Here is an 18,446-nt window from a genome sequence, read left to right as displayed (position 1 = left end):
CACACACACACACACACACACACACACACACACACACACACACACACACACACACACACACAACCATTCCAAGAAAAAAATAAATAAAAAGTGAAGGGTCCATGCAGCTCTGTTAAGTGTTTGAAGCACAGACACTTAAATAACATTAACAGTTCAAGAGTGATTTTCAGGAAGGATTAGCAGTAACTATCATGAAATGGTAATTCACAATTAATTGTGATTAACAATTTAAACTAAGAACTTGTTGTCTGGGTAAAAACCATCAATTGGAACTGATGGAGACAGAACAAATTTACATTGTATTTATTGTGATTTTCCAAAGTTGGATTAAAATCCCCCTTAAATTTGGATGTAATCATGACTCTGGAATCAAAGGATTTGACAAAAAAACCCACAATCTGCTCAAATAATTGTGATCAGGCGCTTATGTAATAATTGTGACAGCTCTAGGAGGGATGTCAGTGACTGTAGCTTCCATCACATGTAAACAGGATATATTCTGGACTACTGTCAGAGAAATAATTTAACCTTTTCCACCGATATGAACTGGCCTTTTCGCACAGATTTACACATAAGGTTTTTTGCAGAGGGGGCAAAATAGAAAAAAATCCAAACAACAAAATGTATTCCCACTGATCTCCCTGTCCAGTTATAAATTATTTGGAAAAGAAATGGTGTGCCAGCATTCAAAAAGGCACTGAAAAGAAAGTTTGAAGTAGGGAAGTAGGTTTGAAGTAGGGATTGAAGTAGGGTCCAGCCTACTACTGTAGGCCTGACCTTACAATTCTGCACACACATTTCTTGTGCTTTGGACAAACATTCCCATGATTTTTATGTATCTGAATAAAGAGTGAGCCAATCAGGGTTTTTGGGGCCGATCACTGGAAGCAGTATCGGCCGATACTGATCACGCTGTTTATTTGAAGCCCTATATTTATTGTGTAGAAATATTTATTTTTTTAACTATTCTTAACAAGATTGTATATCAAGTATTAAAATGAAGAGATTAAGAGAAAGTATCATGAATTGACAACTGTTTATAACATGTGCAACATATTCCTCTCTCTCTTAATTAAGCATGATGAGTGAAGATTGGATTTAGCCCCCATTTACACATGGCATTGACATGCATCTTTGGTGATGATCACACAGTGGACAGGTCTAATGCCAGGTGTAAATAGCATTACACCACTCAATGCATCCTCAATGTGGGAGGAGATCTCCAAGACCACATTCCCAGGTGGTCTGGGCCACATATGGCCACATTCTTTTAGCAGTGTAAATGTGAATGTGTCCTGGGGAAAATTTAAGGACCGCCTATTCAACTCACGTCCTCCACATAAGTGGAAGCACGTACTCATTTGCGCGCTAACAGCTTCATATAAGTCTGGTCGGGAAAGACGCCTTGTTACAGAAGTGCTGGATTTATTATTTACAAGTATTTACACAAAAACATCCAGTTTTTACTAAATTTATTCCACTAGCAACGGGGAGACCTGTAGGACACGGTACACGCAGGTTTTATTGTTTAATTCATTACATTACGCAATGATAGGGACAGTCCCTTAACTCGGTTGTGTTCAAAAGATCTGTTTCATACAAGTAGGAATCAAACGAAAAAGAAAAACATCTGTCTACACCTCTGTCTATTTTATTTTATTTTCTTGACCTGTGTTGTCAGCATGCTGGGCATACAACACAGAGAATTTGTGCCATTGCATGCAGGACACAGTTAGTCTGCAAGTGGAGTTCAAGTTCTCAACCTGCAATGCAACTCTTTATTAATTCTTAAATCATCAAGAACTCCTGCAATAACTCTGTCCTGTGGACGACCTGTAGAATGACATAAGTGCAGTTTTTGGTTAGAGAGAACCACCATCTCCCACCCTCTTTAGAGAACTAATTATCATGTTTGGGTCTATAAACAACTGATCACTACTCCAAGAGGGGGAGAATCACCACGCTGAGACAAATAAACAGAAACAAACAACATTTACCCAAAATCATGAACATTGGACGACAACATGTATTGAAAAACAGTGAATTAGGTCCAGGAAAACTGGAACTACAACTGGTCACGTGGCCTCTTCCTGTCATAGTTATGGCAGCAAATGAGGGAGGAAAGGAGAGGAATGCAACCAGGAGGGTGCTGGGGTGCACTCAAGCAGGTGTGGCGGTGTGTGCGTGTGTGATGGGACCGCCTGTATATGTGTGTGTGTGTGTGTGTGTGTGTGTGTGTGTGTGTGTGTAAGATGTCCACCGGTGAGTGTTCATGACTTATCCCCATTGGTACTGGTGTAGAAGGTCGGTACTATGTCGCGGCGCCTTCAAGTGGAAAGGGCCCCGAAACCCCCCAAACGCCACAGCCTTGTAGACACCCTACGGCTGCAGGTAAGCCCCAAGTTCCATGCCCTGCGGCCACAGATGATCCCCGGGCCCCCAGAGAAGCCAGAGGGCCGTGGAGCAACCCCCGCGCCCGGCCCGAGAAACTTTACCCAGTCCCAGGGAGCACGAGGAGACCCCGCACCCCAGGGGCGCACACATACAACCAACCCTCAGAGATGCAGGCACAAGACGCAGCCGCAGGCACCCCCACCCAGGCCCGGCGCAAGGGGGAGGCCCGCCTCACCACAGCAATTAGTAGGAGGGTTGTTGATGATTGTCGCTGCTGACGGTTGCTCCAATGCCTCAAACATCAAACGTATTTTTTTAATGCACATATACAGGGAAGATAGAACGCATTTAGCATCCCACTATGTTTCACACGCAGATTGGAACAAATTGCCCTGAAGGCAGGTAATGGATTGGCAATTTGAGTTTATGTCTACATTCTGTTTTCTACAGGGATTTTGCAAGCTCACCTGATTTCTACAAATTGGAAACGGAGCTCTGAGTGAAGGAAGTAAATTAACATAAGAGGACGATACTACTAGTTGTGAGGCAAAAACAGCTGTATAAATGTAAATAGACACTGTCATGGGAGATGCAGTGTGTGCAGCGTACATATAGCACAAAGGGAAGAAACACGAAGCCTGGAGCAGATCCAAGCAGAAAGACCATTTAACATAAGCATTTTACCATTTAACATTTCTATACACGGCACTGCACAGATGCCGGGGGAGGGGAGGTATGACATATTACTTATAGCTCTGCAGGAAAAACAAAAACATTTTCCACCTACAGTACGGCTCAAGGAGGACTAGTGATGCATGAACAGCACTGTTCAACTGGCTGCATAAAATATTGCAGAGATGGGAACCAAATGGGGTCTTATTGGGTGATTGCGTTTGACGCAGGCTGAAAGTGAGGAATGCGTCGTGTCTGGAGGTATTCTGCTGCTGTTGCACAACTGGGGGAATATCAATGTGAAGATTGAGTAAGAGAACACGTGCAGATCACAACCGTGAATGTAGCAGTGTGGCGACGTCAAGCACAGGCTCGTATCCCACTATTACAAAGCTAGGAAAGGTCAGTTATGAATACTGGAAGTGTTACCAATTAGTAAGACAATTGCTAAGGTAAAAAAAAAAAAAAGGAATAAATAAAAATATAGACAGTAGCTGCTGGCTGGGCTAGCCACAAACAACACCGAGCTGTCGCTCGGAGCTCACCTGGTGAAGTCCGTCATCTCCATCATGATCATACACATCTGCTTGGCCAACACAATGATGTCGTTGCCGCTGTCATCCCACTTGGACACCTCAGCATCCAGCTTACTCTTCTCCTCCTGGAAACTGGCCACCTGCTCTGCAATCTTTGCCTTCTGCTCCTGAGGAAGCTGAGCCATGATGGCCTGAAGGGGGAGGGGGCAACAGAGGGGCAGACCAGGTAAGCACAATGCACTCCAATGCAAACCCCCACAAAATAAAACCCCAAAACATTTTTCAGGTGCAGCTTGCGGCTCCTTGTTACTTTTTACAATCAGCCTTTAGCTACCTAGCGTGCCGGGTGTCTGGTAGCAGTGAGGCACAATGCTGTACTAGATTTTTAAAAAGCATACAGAGCAACAATGTCCGCGCAGCAATCCTCTAACACTGAGATTATCGTGACACGTAACACAAATGCTTATCACAGGTGTTGGTGGATAAAGTTAGAATGACTACAAATCATATACACATTTTATTGGAGGGCTGCTGCAATTTAATCATATCAATGATTGAGCCGATGTGGTAAATACGTCAATTTGGATATTCTTGTTGACAAGTCCTTATAATCTTTTATTTGTCAGAACCTTTTGATCAAGTGCAAAAGAAAACTACTGATTGGCTAAAAATTATAAATAAAAAAATTAAAAAATATAAGAGAATTTAAACAACACACCTAATCAGCTAAGAGCTTTATCAAAACTAGACTTGAGAATAAACAATAAGTTACTTATAAGCACAGAAAAGGCAAATTATCACCTGTGTCTTGTCTTCTACATGCATTAAAACGCGATCGGGTCTCAATTTACCTGTGGTTGGGTGGACGATATGGCCAAAAATGATATTATGATTTATGATTTTTTTTATAAAAATTGATCGATGTCGATAATTATCACAATATATATTTAATAACAATAAAAATGCTCAATTTACAGTTTAAAGTGTATTCTCATGGCTTTTCTGAATAAAATAATAAATGTGTAAACAAAAAAAATAGATAAATAAAATGAATTGTCATCCGAGAACAGTCCGCAGTTCCCGAATCCGCGCTCTGTGATTATATTTACGGGGACGTTTGGAGCGGGACAAGGGACTCTCCCCGACCGTGACAGACCAGATGTCCCTGAAAATTGTGGATTGTTTCTTTTATCGCTCTCCTTTTGCAGGGATGGGACCGCACTGGGCTCGGGTTGGGAGGAGTGTGAGTTTGAGTTCAAGTCAGCGTTTGAGGAACATCCGCCGCATCAGCTCCGGGGGCTTCATCCCCGCTGTGCACTTTCCGGCTAGGGAGGGAGCGGAGGAAGCCCCGGCGCACTTGGAACCTAACACATGTCGGGCAGCTGTTTTACGTCACATGTTTGTTTCTCTGTACAATCAGCTGATCATGATCAGAATCAAAAAACGATCGAAAATAAATCTCAAAAATATTATCGTTATCGTGGAAGATTTTATCGTAAAAATTATCTAGATTGTTTTACTGCCTAGCCCTAGTCTGCGTGTCCGCCATATTGGAGGAGTCAGCAGTGTGTTGACGGATGCGCCACAGCGGACCCCTCCACGGAGCAGACCACAGCTCGCCCAACTCCGAATAAATTGAGTCGGTTCGGAGTTGGGCGAGCCACAGTCCACTCACTGTTTACCGGCGGATCTTGACCTCCCCAATATGGCGACCATGTCAGAAAATATTACCCACAAAAATACGGGGAGAATCACAAACCTGCTTGTGATTTCCAAGTGCAAAATCGAACGCTCATTTTCATTTCAAATCGGAATCGTTACACCCCTAATAGTGAAATGCCAAAGATCACAGCAGATACTGCAACATGCTACAACATTATGGATTTCATATTCCTTCATTCGTGTAGAAATTCAGGACAGACGTGGAGCAATTTTAAACAAAACACTTATGTTTGATCCCTATGCAAACTCCCACTGGCATTGACAGCAGCACATCTGCCAGCAACGTCCACAGAGAGAACACACCGGTGCTGTTACGCGTCATTGTGGTGGAAGAAATCTGTAGCATTCTGACCAATGACACAATTAGATAGTTGTGTTAACGCGGAAAATGCTGCTTTAAATGTTCCAACGCTTGTTTGTCCACGATACTATCGATGGTAGAGCAGATGTTGGCTGCCGCGTTGTGTTATTTACTCCATTTCAGTCTACAGCTATATAGAAGTAGGCTGTACAGTGGAATCCAAGCCACTGCTCCGTATAAGCATGTTATTTGAGCCCTGCTTTAAGGCAATACAGGAATACACTGAGGGAGAAAAAATAACCAATTATTGATTAGTGCTGTGTATTTGCATAGCACTTCATGAATTAATACAAGGTGATTATCAAGTATGTCAGGCATTGTCTCACACACTGCTTTTTAGTCACATTATTAAGAGCAGCTTGATAAGCAAGTCATTCCCACATGGCCTCCTTTACGGAAAAGTTCTGTATGGAGTCTGTTCCCACATAGATGACAGTTACGGATACATTACGTAATGCTTGCGAGAGGTGTCTAATATCATGCAAGACTTTGCAACAGAACCTGTTTAATTTATAGACCAGCGCTTCGCTCCCCGTCTCCCCGCCTATACTGTCTCGGTTCCCTCCGCTGACAGAGAAGGCAGAGCCCCCAACCCCGGACCCAATAATACTAAGCCAACGTTATTAAATCGGTGAGATCCTTTTCAACCTGTCGTACACTTTCTCCCCGTTTCTCCCTCCAGTGCCACACGGCAGTGCAGCCGGCGGTGCAGCCGGCGGGCAAGCAAGGCTTGTACCCGATGTCCCCACACCCTCGCACCCCTACTGTAAAAGACATGTCCAGGGTCTAAGTGGCATTTTTTAATGGGAAAAAGAATAAACTTTAAGAATTTAAGGACCTGTCTCCATAGAGACTGGATGCGTTTCAGTTTCTCGTCTTTGCAGCCGAGCACCAATGTTCGGACTCGTCATTTGTCTGAATGTTATTTTTCTTCCCAAAAACAAATATACCCAAAAACAAATATACCTTTCAAATATTTGTATAAAATAAATTTTACTCAAAACCCACTATTTATGCTTTATTTGGACTCGGCTCCACCCCTACTTCCATTCACAGCCGCACTGCAATGTGCCGGAAATTATTTTTACTTGAGGAATTATTTTATTTTATTTTTACTTTTACGGAACATTGAGACCGGCTCCCTTTCCCACATGACGCCAATACGGAAAATTGCCAGAAGATTTACGGCTTTCAGTGCAAGTGGAAAAGGGGCTTCAATCACCCACTTCACAGATAAATAGGCTGTCATGCATTTGGAATACATTTTGCAAATGCAGATTAATTTGTATCTCTAAACTTAAATTGAAGGAAGGCATTTGAGTTGTCAATACAAATAAAATGAGGATTCTTACATTTGACTGCTTTATTATTACTGTTTGGGGAATGTTCTCCTACCAAGAGAACAACTCTGCGTATAATACACACAAAAAAAACAAAGTTCGAGTTGATCTGGGCGTTTTGGGGGTTTCTGTGACATGGTCCACCTTTCACCAGTCGCTGTCACATATGCTTCGATAGGTTGTTGGTAGTGGGCGCACCAAGCAGTATGTATTGTATAAATTATGCAGACCTGCCAACCTTGGGAAAATATTTTGAGTTCCACAATAGTGCAACAGGGAGTCTCCATGGCGTTTGAGTTACTGCAGTTACTGACTCCAGTTATTCACACCGTAGCCGTCTTGTAATGACGCTAATAACATCGTATGCAAGCTACTATAGCTAAATATATATACTTATTTATTTGATTAGGAAATATCCCTTGAAATGCATCATCTTTTGAAGTTACTGAACATGTTTACCATCTAGAGATGAAGTGAATGAAATTTTCTTGGTCGATTACTATTTTTTTTTTTGTTTTTCAACCTGACCTGCGGATTCCGATTTCCTATCTGCTGTTCGTCGATGAGAAATACATTCCATGACCTGATCACGCTCACGTGATTGGACAGCTGCACATGCGGACTACCGCTGCAATTTTCAGTTACTACTATCGTGAGATTTCTGATTTTGTCTAGAATCCTGATGCTGTGTGCTTATGACTGTTCATTATTCACTATGGAACAATAATAGAACATGAAACTGTAACAGGGTTCCAATAAAATAAATGATAACATGGAACGGTCACTGAGTTATAGTGAAGTAGAATTTGGGACGGTCACCAAGTTTTAGTATAATGCAACCTGTAACTCCCACTGAGTTTTAGTAGGACATAACATGTAACTGTAATGTCCAGTTCAAATTTCAAATGAAAGTCTTTCACTTTTAAGTGCAAATATACATTAAAATTATATTTATATGGAACTTGCCATTCCAAATGAAATTGCAATTGTTAAAAAAAATAAAATAAAAACATAAAATAAATGGCCAATTCTTCTCACACTCGTTCACCAAAAGTCTTCCTTCGCTCATGGTGCATTAAACCAACTGAATCAAATGGAACAACTTGTTTTACTGAGTGACTCATCAAGAACCGAGTCTCAAAAAGAGTTGACCCTTACATCACGATCGGAGCTCCACTGTGACAGCGATAGAAACGCTGTCTGCACAATCTTGGAATATTGTCAGGCGATAGATAAATAGCTGATCTTATCTTATTCATTCACCTTGAAGTACCTCCAAACAGCTGACTTTTTCTTTCTTCTGCTCTTTTTTGAGCGTCAACTACGCAACTACGTTACATAACGTATCGAGTTTGAGTATTAAAGCACTTTTACCAGTATAGTACATGGCACAGCATCGGGCGTGTGCATTTGACCGGCACAGAATTGGAAAATATATCTGATACTGAACGGCCGGTCACCAGTCCTGGCCGATCAGGTTGAAAACCGCCCGATTCGGGTCACCGGGCCTATCGATCTGTGCATCTCATGTTTAATATGCAAACATCAAGGTCACATTTTGGTGCTTGATTATTACTCCCAATTCCCATTTTACCTCAGCAATGCAGCGTCAGTGGATAATAAAGCACTGCTGCGTATCTGTGGATGTTAAGTGAGTGAGAGGAGAGAAGTTACAGAACCACAGGTTGTAGCAACTGGTCCAATCCGAGGGATATTGTTTAAATGCCCAATAAATGTACGCTATTGTGTTGTATTGATTGTTTTCGGTAATCAAATTACAATTACACACACACACACACACACACACACACACACACACACACACACACACACACACACACACACACACACACACACACACACACACACACACACACACACTTATTTTTTGTTGTTGCGTAGTTTTAGGTGGCATTTCGTACTTGTGTATTGACTGAGAATTGCGTAGTTGGTTCACAAAATGCGTGCAGTTTGGCAAGTCTGATTATATTATTCCTGCCGGAGCATGCATTTATATTCATATGTTATGGGTCTGTTATCCATTGCACCCCTGTGCCAAACCGTGGAGGGTGATCTGTATGGATCAACTATGTTCCATTACACCATTAGTTATGAGCTCAAGTCAACTTTATAAATATCAAATTTGAATTTCTCCATGACAATAGCATTAATCATGAAAATAACGAAGAGAACAGCCAATCAGAATAGTTCAGAATATATATTTTTTTGTCTCCCCCCCCCCCCACATTTTCACCATTTAGTAGCGCAATGATTATGATAGCAAAGGAGACTTGACCTTCCTGTTAGTTTTCAAAATATTAGCTGCACCAACAAATACAGGTTGTTTTTGACTGCAGCCCTTGCATTAACATTTGTCTTCTCAACTTTGGTTAATAAAAAAAATATATATACCAATTTATATTATATAAACATCTCATTGTGGAACTTTGTTCCTTTGAATGAGTGCTGAGAGAAGGTGACAAAGCGTCCTCGACTGTCCTCACCATACTGTAGATAACAGTCATCAACAGCCACCCTCTGGGCTGAACATTTCCCTGATTGGCCCATGGTTAAGTGGGGGCTGTGAAATCATTAGCGGTTTCATTTCGTACTCTGAAGGCTGGGTTCACAACCCCTTCTACATAGTGCCAGAGCCACACTTTATACTACACAGTGTCTCTTGACAGAGCCCGAGAGCGGAGGTTAGTTCGATGGGTGAAGAAAAATATACATTTATTTCACTCTGTGCCTCTGGCCATTAGAGAAGACCAATATTAGGGCATTTATTTAGCAATACTTATCATCACGTTATTTCTTTTCATTCAGTTGGGCTAGACGGTTAAAGATCAGCTTCCCAACAGGCTCTTGGACATTGAACTAATGGCCGTGTGAAGCGAAAGTGGGCACACACTTAAAGGAGGAAAATCAAATATAGCGGTGAGAACGTTCATACTATTACTTGTAAATAGGGATTCTCTCTAGAGTCTCGTAAGCTTAAATAGGCTGTTCAGGGTCCAAGGATGACGTACTCCTGCTTCACACAGCCAGCAGATCCTCTGCAGGCTCAACAAACTAATGGAATAGGAATACAAATAGAACAGCTCTAAATGATGCAAACAGAACCACAGCTGAATGCAGCGCAGCAGGCCCTCTGTGTACTTAGCTAGATTCCACGCCAGGTGGGCGTGCTTTCCAATTCCACTATACTGGGCCCCCACTATGAAGTAGGACAACAGACAGAACAAATGCCACATTAAACATCTCTGCTCAGTCTGATTTTGTTTTAAAAGAGCAAAGGCAGAACAGGGGCCTGGCCATGCAGAAAAAGGAGTAACCATTCTTCTGATGCTGATGAGCAATAGCAGACTGTGACAAATCGAGGGAGTGAGGCTCCGTTTTGAACATAATCTCACAATTCGATTTTGATACAAAGAAGGATGACGATTGTATTCAATTCAATATTGATTCAATCAGATATTGATGATGGTTAACTATACGATTTTATATATAGACATTTTATTTCTAATGAGAATTTCTCCCTGACATGCACTCAAAAGTATTTCACAACAAATTCAGTCTAATACAGAAATTAAATATTTCATTTCCATGAGCACTATAGTGGCACTGTAGTATTGTGCACAGTGCGCCTGCTGATCGCAGACATGGCAAACATGGACTCACCCTGGCACTCTGGCCGGCGATGAGCTGGTCATCCTCAGTCTGCACACTGGTCCTGCTGCGAACATCAAAGTCTTCTGTCTCAAAGTCGGAGTCATCCAGCTCCTCTGGAGTCTGCCAGAGGGAGAGAAGGAGGGAGGGACAGAAATGAGGGGGGGGCATTTTGGTGAAAAAAAGTTGGGGGAAAAAAAAAAAAAAAAAAAAAGATAGGAAGGAAAGGAGGCAAGCAGAAACAAAGTGGAGGGTTGAGTGAAAGAGAAAGAAAAACATTTAGTGAGAGGAAATGCAATACACAAACACATGCAGAAGAATTTGCACGAGAGGGACATTTGAAGCACGTTAAGTAAGCAACCTGCTTATGATCTATGACCAATGGCTTGCCACTGTTAGCTCAGGCATCAGATAAATGTCCTCCAGACCCGATCCTGGTACAGGAAATGGTAAACTCCAAATTAATTTGTAAAGTGCTGCCTGTGCATTTTGAGAGCGAAAATGAAGGTACAGACTGGTATGAAGCATATTGAGGATAAAACGGTTCAATCAGCGTCCCATCTGTGGTTGTCATTTGCACAGATGAGGTAGCGGCATAAATGTGTGCCACTGCCTCCTGATCGCAAACCACGCCGCCTGCCCTGTACTGAATGCAAAACAAACCGTGAACAACTTTACCTTAATGTCGGCACGCTCTCAGTTGGGAAGCTTAAACCAAAAAACAAGAAAAAAAAAAAAAACCTTGACTGACAGAAATATGCATTTGGCTGCGCTATGGGCGAGGGGAGGATGATGCAAGCAGATAAAGGTGCTTTGTCACGCCGAAAGCTGCATTATCGCGCCCGTCGTTACTTCTGCGTATCCAGTTGTCCTAATACCTCGCCTTCTGTAATGGATTTGGTTCCCTCACATCTAAAAATAGCGGACTGTTTCTGAAGAAACCCTGTACTTCTGTATGGAATAGAGATGCTCTTGTGCTCTTGTTCCTAAGGGAAGGGGGGGGCACGGTTTGAGTTGCAGAGCAATAGTGACTCACAGGCATCGCTTTCAAGCCAGACAATGTTGTTCAGCGGTGCAGAGATATCACCTGCTGCGGACTGCGCTACAGATAACCTGTAGACGTGGGAGGCTCGGAAATGATTGGTGGGTGCTGCATGGGAAGCTAAAGAGGTGACAAAGATAGCCCAAAGTTAAAAATGGAATTGGAAATGTAGGCCTTAACCTTATCTAGTGTTTCTGTCTGTGGCTTTATCGTGGATCGAAGCAGTCAAACAGCAATATGAACCATTTTCGCTTCCAAGTTGAAGCCCTGTGCCAGCCTGCCCCTTGAGGAGCAGTACGCCGCCTACATTTCTTCACAGGACAGACCGTGCAAGATCACCTTCGGCAGCGACATGCCACACACATGAAAAGGAAGAAACAGCTGCCGCTGTATCTCAATGTCAGCAACATCCGACGGAGACCGTTTGTTTGACGTCTCGGAGGCAAACTATCCTCAGATTCTGTGTGCTTGTCGCGCGCCCAGGGGAAGTCCGAGAAAAGGGCCGCCAGCCCTCCACTTACAGAGGTTAAAGACTCTGTCCGTCTTAAGTAGTCCCAACCAAACACTTGTCTGTTTCAATAGAGGAGTAACCCACAGTGTGGCACGTGAGTGTGAAAGAAAGACAGTGTGTGTGTTTAGACGAGCCCTGCGGGGAAACCGTTTCACAGCTTTTTCCTTGACTGATTTGCAGAATCATATTCTGTCGAGCCGGAAATCTAAGGTTAGCATCCAAGATCATCTTAGCATTTCTGGTCGAAGACTTTCCCAGAAGTGGTGTGTGCACAGAATATATCACCACATATGGACAGTTTTGTTTTACATTAAGGACAGTCACCCCGACTGTCCTCTTGTGGGAGTGACACAGCAGCTGAACTCGGATAAATACAACACTGATTACTGCAACACCATTTCAAACAAACCTGTAACTGTGCTACACTTGTAAAAAAAAAGCTCTACAGTGCCCAATATAAATCCACTACAATCAAGAGCCCGCTTAGGCCAACTCCTGCACAGACTGCTGAACCTAAGCAAGCTAACTTGCTTAACAGCTGAGCTCTTTCCTGCTGATTAATCACTATGAAACCTGTGCTGATTACTTACAACACCTGATGCTAAAGTTCCAGCTAACACCCAGGGAATGCAGATTGAGGCCTTTTCAAAATGTGCGCATAGAACAGCTTTGATCTGGCCAAAGTTGATGACACCAAACCTCATACATACACGATACATTTATAAGCGGCAGGGTGTCTCATAAATCTCGGACGATGTTTAACCAACGCCTGCCCTCCCTCAAACACATCAGGTAGCATTCGGGCAACCCCATGGGCCCCGTGTTAACGGCTTAATCAATCTGGATAACAAGAGTGGAGCAGGGGAAGAGAGGAAATTGAATGTAGTTCTCAGACTCTCATTTCAACAAGGATACTAATTAAAACCTCCATCTTAAATCAATTACTTATTATAATGTAAATATTGCATTAACATTTTCTCATTTGGTGTTAGTCTGATCAGCATTATTAAGGGAGCTGGAGTAGAGTTTGGGAGCACTACCGCAATGCACTTTCGAGACTAAGGCTGCAGGTAATTCCTCTACAATTACATTCAAATTTGTATGCTTTACTATTTTAAATATTCACATATATAAAAAAATTGGATGCTCAAATTTAGTACGGTCGGGGGCACGTTACGCACGGTTACGATCAGAGCGATCTTTTTTCCAAACAAAGCAAATAAAAACTCAAGATGTATTTAATTTACTCTGTTTCCTGCTGCTGTGCCGCTGGGGAGCAGATTGCTCCTGAAAAAATCCCGCCCTCACTGTCCGGTGGCAAATGTCCCACAGCCCGGAACGGTCGGTCCATGAGCCGGTGGTTGAGAACCTCACCTCTGCACCAGAGGACATTCTGTCGGGGATGGTCGGGTTTATTTCCCGCTTTCATCACCACATCTGCGGAATTACTGGACATTCTGGTCAAAGGCTCACTCCCCTTGAATGGCAATTTCAGCATTTGAATAGTGATTTTTCTTTTTAATTTGAATACTTCTAATGGTTCGTGTGGGAGCTAACCAGCTCCAGGAGCAGCTCCGGTGTGCCAATCAGGAGCAAGAATGGCATGGCACTTCTGAGCGACGAAGAACAGGAGGCTAGGTGGGTGGAACACTTCAGCGAGGTTCTTAACCAGCCAGCGCCTTCTACACTCTTCAGTTTTGACCGGGAACCATCAGCTGCAACCCTGAATGTTACTTCAGAGGAGATAACCGGGACAGAGGTTGCCAGAGGAATCAAGAGCCTCAAGAACAACAAGGCACCGGGACTCGATGAGGTAGCTGCCGAGTTGTTGAAGCACGGCCAGGGGGTCGTGGTGGAGAGCCTCACCCGCTTGTTCAACATGATTTGGCATGCAGAAGAAGTTCCTGCCGATTGGAGACGTGGGGTCATTGTGAAGCTGCCTAAGAAAGCAAACCTTGTGGACTGCAACAACTGGCGGGGCATCACACTGCTGTCTATCCCTGGCAAGGTATTCTGCAGTGTACTGCTCCAACGCCTAAAAGAAGAGGTGGATAATTTCTTGAGGGAAGAACAAGCTGGCTTCCGTAAAGGAAGGTCCTGCTCCGAACAGATCTTCTCTCTTCGCAACATCATTGAACAGTGCCAAGAATTCCAAACACCCCTCATGATCAACTACATAGATTTTAAGAAAGCTTTCGACAGCATCCACTAGGAATCACTGTGGCAGATTGTCCAGCTGTATGGTGTACCACCAAAATACGTCAACATCTTCAGGGCCCTGTACCACAACTCCACTTGCAGAGTCAAAACCAACAACGGCTCAACCGAAGACTTTGACATAGTCACCGGAGTAAGACAGGGTTGTATCCTGTCACCAATGCTTTTCATTATTGTCATCGACTTTGTGATGAGGAAGACCATCACTGGTGAAATCTTCGGCATCAAGTGGGGAGGGGACAGACTGGCCGACCTGGACTTTGCGGACGATTTGGCTCTGTTCAGTCACACCCACCTTGCACTCCAAGAGATGACAAACAACCTCCATAAGCACGGGGAAAAAGTCGGCCTACGGATAAGCCAAGAAAAGAGAAAGGCCATGACCGTCGGACGGGACCAACACCCTCCACCTCTCACTGTAGGCGAACATGACGTAGAGTACGTTAGGAACTTCACATACCTTGGAAGTAACAACTCAAATACAGAGACTTGGAGAAAGATGCAAGAACTAGAATCGGCAAAGCTGTAGGAGTATTCCAACGGCTCCGCAACATCTGGTCGTCCAAAGCCATCAATACGGACACCAAGCTACGCCTCTATATGCCAGTGGTCATCCCAACAGCGACCTACGCCTGTGAGATGTGGATGAAGACAGCCAGCATCACCAACAAGTTGGATGTCTTCCATCGACGATGCCTCAGATCCATCTTGAGGATCTCATGGAGAGATCACCTCACCAACGAGGAGGTGATGAAAAGGGCAGGGGTGGCAGCCCTGTCCGATATTGTCTCTGCTAGGAGAAAGAGAATGGCTGGGCACGTACTCCGACTGCCAAGAGAGAGACCGGCAAGTGTGGCAATGGACTGGATGCCAGAGGGTGGAAAGAGGAAGAGAGGGAGGCCAAAGAAGACATAGAGACAGAGCCAAGGAAGACCTTAATGAAATGGGTGTCAGCTGGCATGGAGCAAGAAGGGTTGCCAGGGACCGGAGCAAATGGAGGGGACTCGTAGCCCAATGTTCCAGAAGGAACAGGAGGAACTAAGTAAGTAAGTAAGACTAATATTGATAGTGGTATTCTTTTTTATATATCAATTTCATTCCTACAGCCCTAGACGAGACCACTGACCCCAATTCCATAGATCAAAGAGGTGAAAACAATAGAAATGCATAGGTTAACACAAAGTAGTATATAAATGATTGCAAGGATTTGGGGTTTAAATCTATCGCTAATGCGTAGAGAGGGAAATCATCATTGTAGATTTAAGTGGTTAACTCAAGTTATACACTCAGGCATTTCAAAGTAAGGTGTTCCTTTTCAGTTACAGTGTGTTTGTTGTCGACCCAATGTCAGTCCATTAGGTAGCGCTTGAATGCTTGCTACCAAACTACCATCTGTTTCGTTCATAGTTCTACTCAGGCAAAGGCTATTAACCCACAGACAAGCCAGGGCTGCTGTTGCACTATATTGCAAGTCTGGTCAATTAGGTCGGCACTTGCCTGAGACAAGTTAATCATCGGCTTCTGGGACTGCACATACATGCAGTCACACAACACAATTACATAATAAACACATCTGGTGCATACACATTCCATATATATATATATATATATATATACACACGTTCATCTTTACACTCCAAACAATAAGGAGTGTTGGAATAAGGGGATTTCTGTGGGCGTAAATTGTATATTTAGGGCCAAATTAAAAAAGAGAAAAAAAAAAAAAAAAAAAAGTTACTAAAGCTTACCTTCTTTCTGTAAATTACTTGCTCATTTAGTAAGAATGCTTCGCAGAGCTCAAGGTAAACATATCCCGAGATAAACCCTTCATTACACAGCCAGCACATGAAAGAGGAACATTTTTTTTGGGCTGTGACAGCTTGGAAAGCGTCCAAGATCTGAGGGTGGGAGTTGGAAGGACTGGTGCAGGGCTGAGAAAGCGCCACGATTTAAGAATGAAAACAACGGGTTTTTTAAAAACAACAGGGGATTGATGACTCTGGTCCATAGGAAGAAAACTGGCACCTTGTCAATAGCGGCGCGTGGACTTACCCTGATCATGAGGACTGCCTTGCGGATGTCCCTCACACCATCATACACTAGACGTGACGCGTCGATGAACTCGTTCTCATCCACTGGCAGGGCGGGGTTTGCATTCAGGGCCTCCACTGCAGCCTCCACCTGCTCTGTGAACCGTGGCATGACTGCAAGAGAGTAACAGACAGAGTGGGACGGAAAAACAGAAGACGGATAAGAGATAGAAAGTTGTATTTTACTCCAGCACACGGTGTAGGTGGGTGCAGTACAAAAGCACAGTTGAAACAGAACACAGACCACACACTGCCAACATGTAGAGTTCTGAGGGATTCCTCTCGTTCACTGAAGAAAGGGCCCTCACATGGGCGATCTTTCAAGACCATGCAAGAGTTAAGACAAAAAAATAAATTAAAAAAAGTAAACTAGTAACACCTACCAGCACACTAACATGCATAGGGCTGCATTGTTGTGAGCTTGCTGAAACAGTGGCAGCTCCACCCTGGTTTCACTCTAATGCCACATTCCCCCAAGGTTACGAGCTATCAAAGGGTTTTTGACATCAATCACAAAACATACATACCCTCAAGATAAAGCTCATTTGCAATTAATATCAATGAGACTCTTCTAGAGAAACACCAAAGGCACTGATACCCCACTAAATACAGAAGAAAGGGTGAGTGCTATAAAAATGGTGCAAAGTGTCAAAACTCCTCCAAAGAAAGGGCTCTTTGGTACAGGGAATGTAAATAAATGAAGCGGGGGAAAAAAAAAAAAAAAAAAAAGTCAAATGCACACTATTTGCTTTTTGCTTTTTATTATGCTTCCACACCAAAAAAGATTTCTCACTGATTAAATGAAAAACAAAACAGATCGACCTCTTTATGGTTAATAACACCCAGAGTGATGATTACAAGCTGCTTTGACAGTTTTAATATATTTTGTCTTGTTGGTCTTCGGAGTGAACTCTATGTATTGTGAGATGTTCAAGTAGCACGATTTATGGGAAACGCTGGAGTAGTGTAGTTGCGTACTATCTGACCTGTGTGTGTGTGTGTGTGTGTGTTTGTTGGTTCTCAATGTGGGGTCCCAGAACACTCCGGGGGTTCTTCAAGCGAAATGATTAAAAGTTTAACTTTACCATGGAATTTTGGAATAAATCATATCTAACAGTAAAAAACTCCTCAGATCGGGCTCCTGGAGACAAAATCCTGTCAAATCAGGTCTGTGACCTAAAGCATATCAAATTGGGGGTCCTTGAAGTAAAAAGGGTTGAGATCACTGTTTAAATGGAAAGGGTGGTGAGCTAAGCTGATACTTGGTATGGTATGATTTGGTATGTTTTTCAGCAGCCTTCCATAGAAATGTTTCCAAAGCTTTGTAGGCGGCCATGAATTTTTTTTCCCTTTTGCCCCACTGATGAAATAATAGTCCTGGTGGTTCTCAGGTCTATTTGTATTAATGCCCCTCATTCAGTATTTTGGATTCTGCTTGGCCTTTGTGTTACTGATGCAGGGATACAGGTTAAAACTGATCAGAGCAAAAGAAGCACAAATACTGGTGGTGGAATGATGCTGTGCATAAAAAAGGTTTATTTTAAGGGTGTCCGATAGTGATCGACCGATATTCATTTTGAATAGTGCGATCGGTATAAAGCCCGATCAGAAGCAGAGTTTCCGTTATCCGGTATTTTGAACCCAACGTTATCGCTGTTTTTTTGACAGGGAAAGTCTGTTCAAGTCCGATATATTTAAAACATTCCAGTCATAATGTCTGGTGAAAATAATTCCCTCCAAGCATAATTAAAATTAGTGCTGGGTGGATCATTCTGATAAAATCGTCTGCAGATCTGTTCATTTTCGCGGTCTTCAAGTTGCAACGGGAAGCCAATCAGTTTGGACGATCTCAAGCTGATCTAAAACCTTCACCTCTGACCAATCACGTTTGA

General features: G+C 43.1%; 1 protein-coding gene across 1 annotated transcript in view; it reads right to left on the bottom strand.

Annotated features, from left to right (window-relative positions):
• Positions 1-18,446, bottom strand: part of ctnna1 (catenin (cadherin-associated protein), alpha 1) — a 111,696-nt gene that overhangs the window by 17,716 nt on the left and 75,534 nt on the right. The window contains exons 13-15 of the mRNA XM_080008363.1: positions 16,517-16,668; positions 10,707-10,817; positions 3,612-3,793 (exon numbers count right to left, since the gene is read on the bottom strand). Coding sequence (XP_079864489.1) covers positions 3,612-3,793; positions 10,707-10,817; positions 16,517-16,668 — 445 coding nt within the window. The remainder of the gene's footprint in view (positions 1-3,611; positions 3,794-10,706; positions 10,818-16,516; positions 16,669-18,446) is intronic.

The sequence above is a fragment of the Zeus faber genome (assembly GCF_960531495.2).
Source record: "Zeus faber genome assembly, chromosome: 10".
NCBI lineage: Eukaryota > Metazoa > Chordata > Actinopteri > Zeiformes > Zeidae > Zeus > Zeus faber.
Note: the sequence above shows the minus strand (reverse complement) of the source record. Positions and strands in the feature narration are given on the sequence as shown.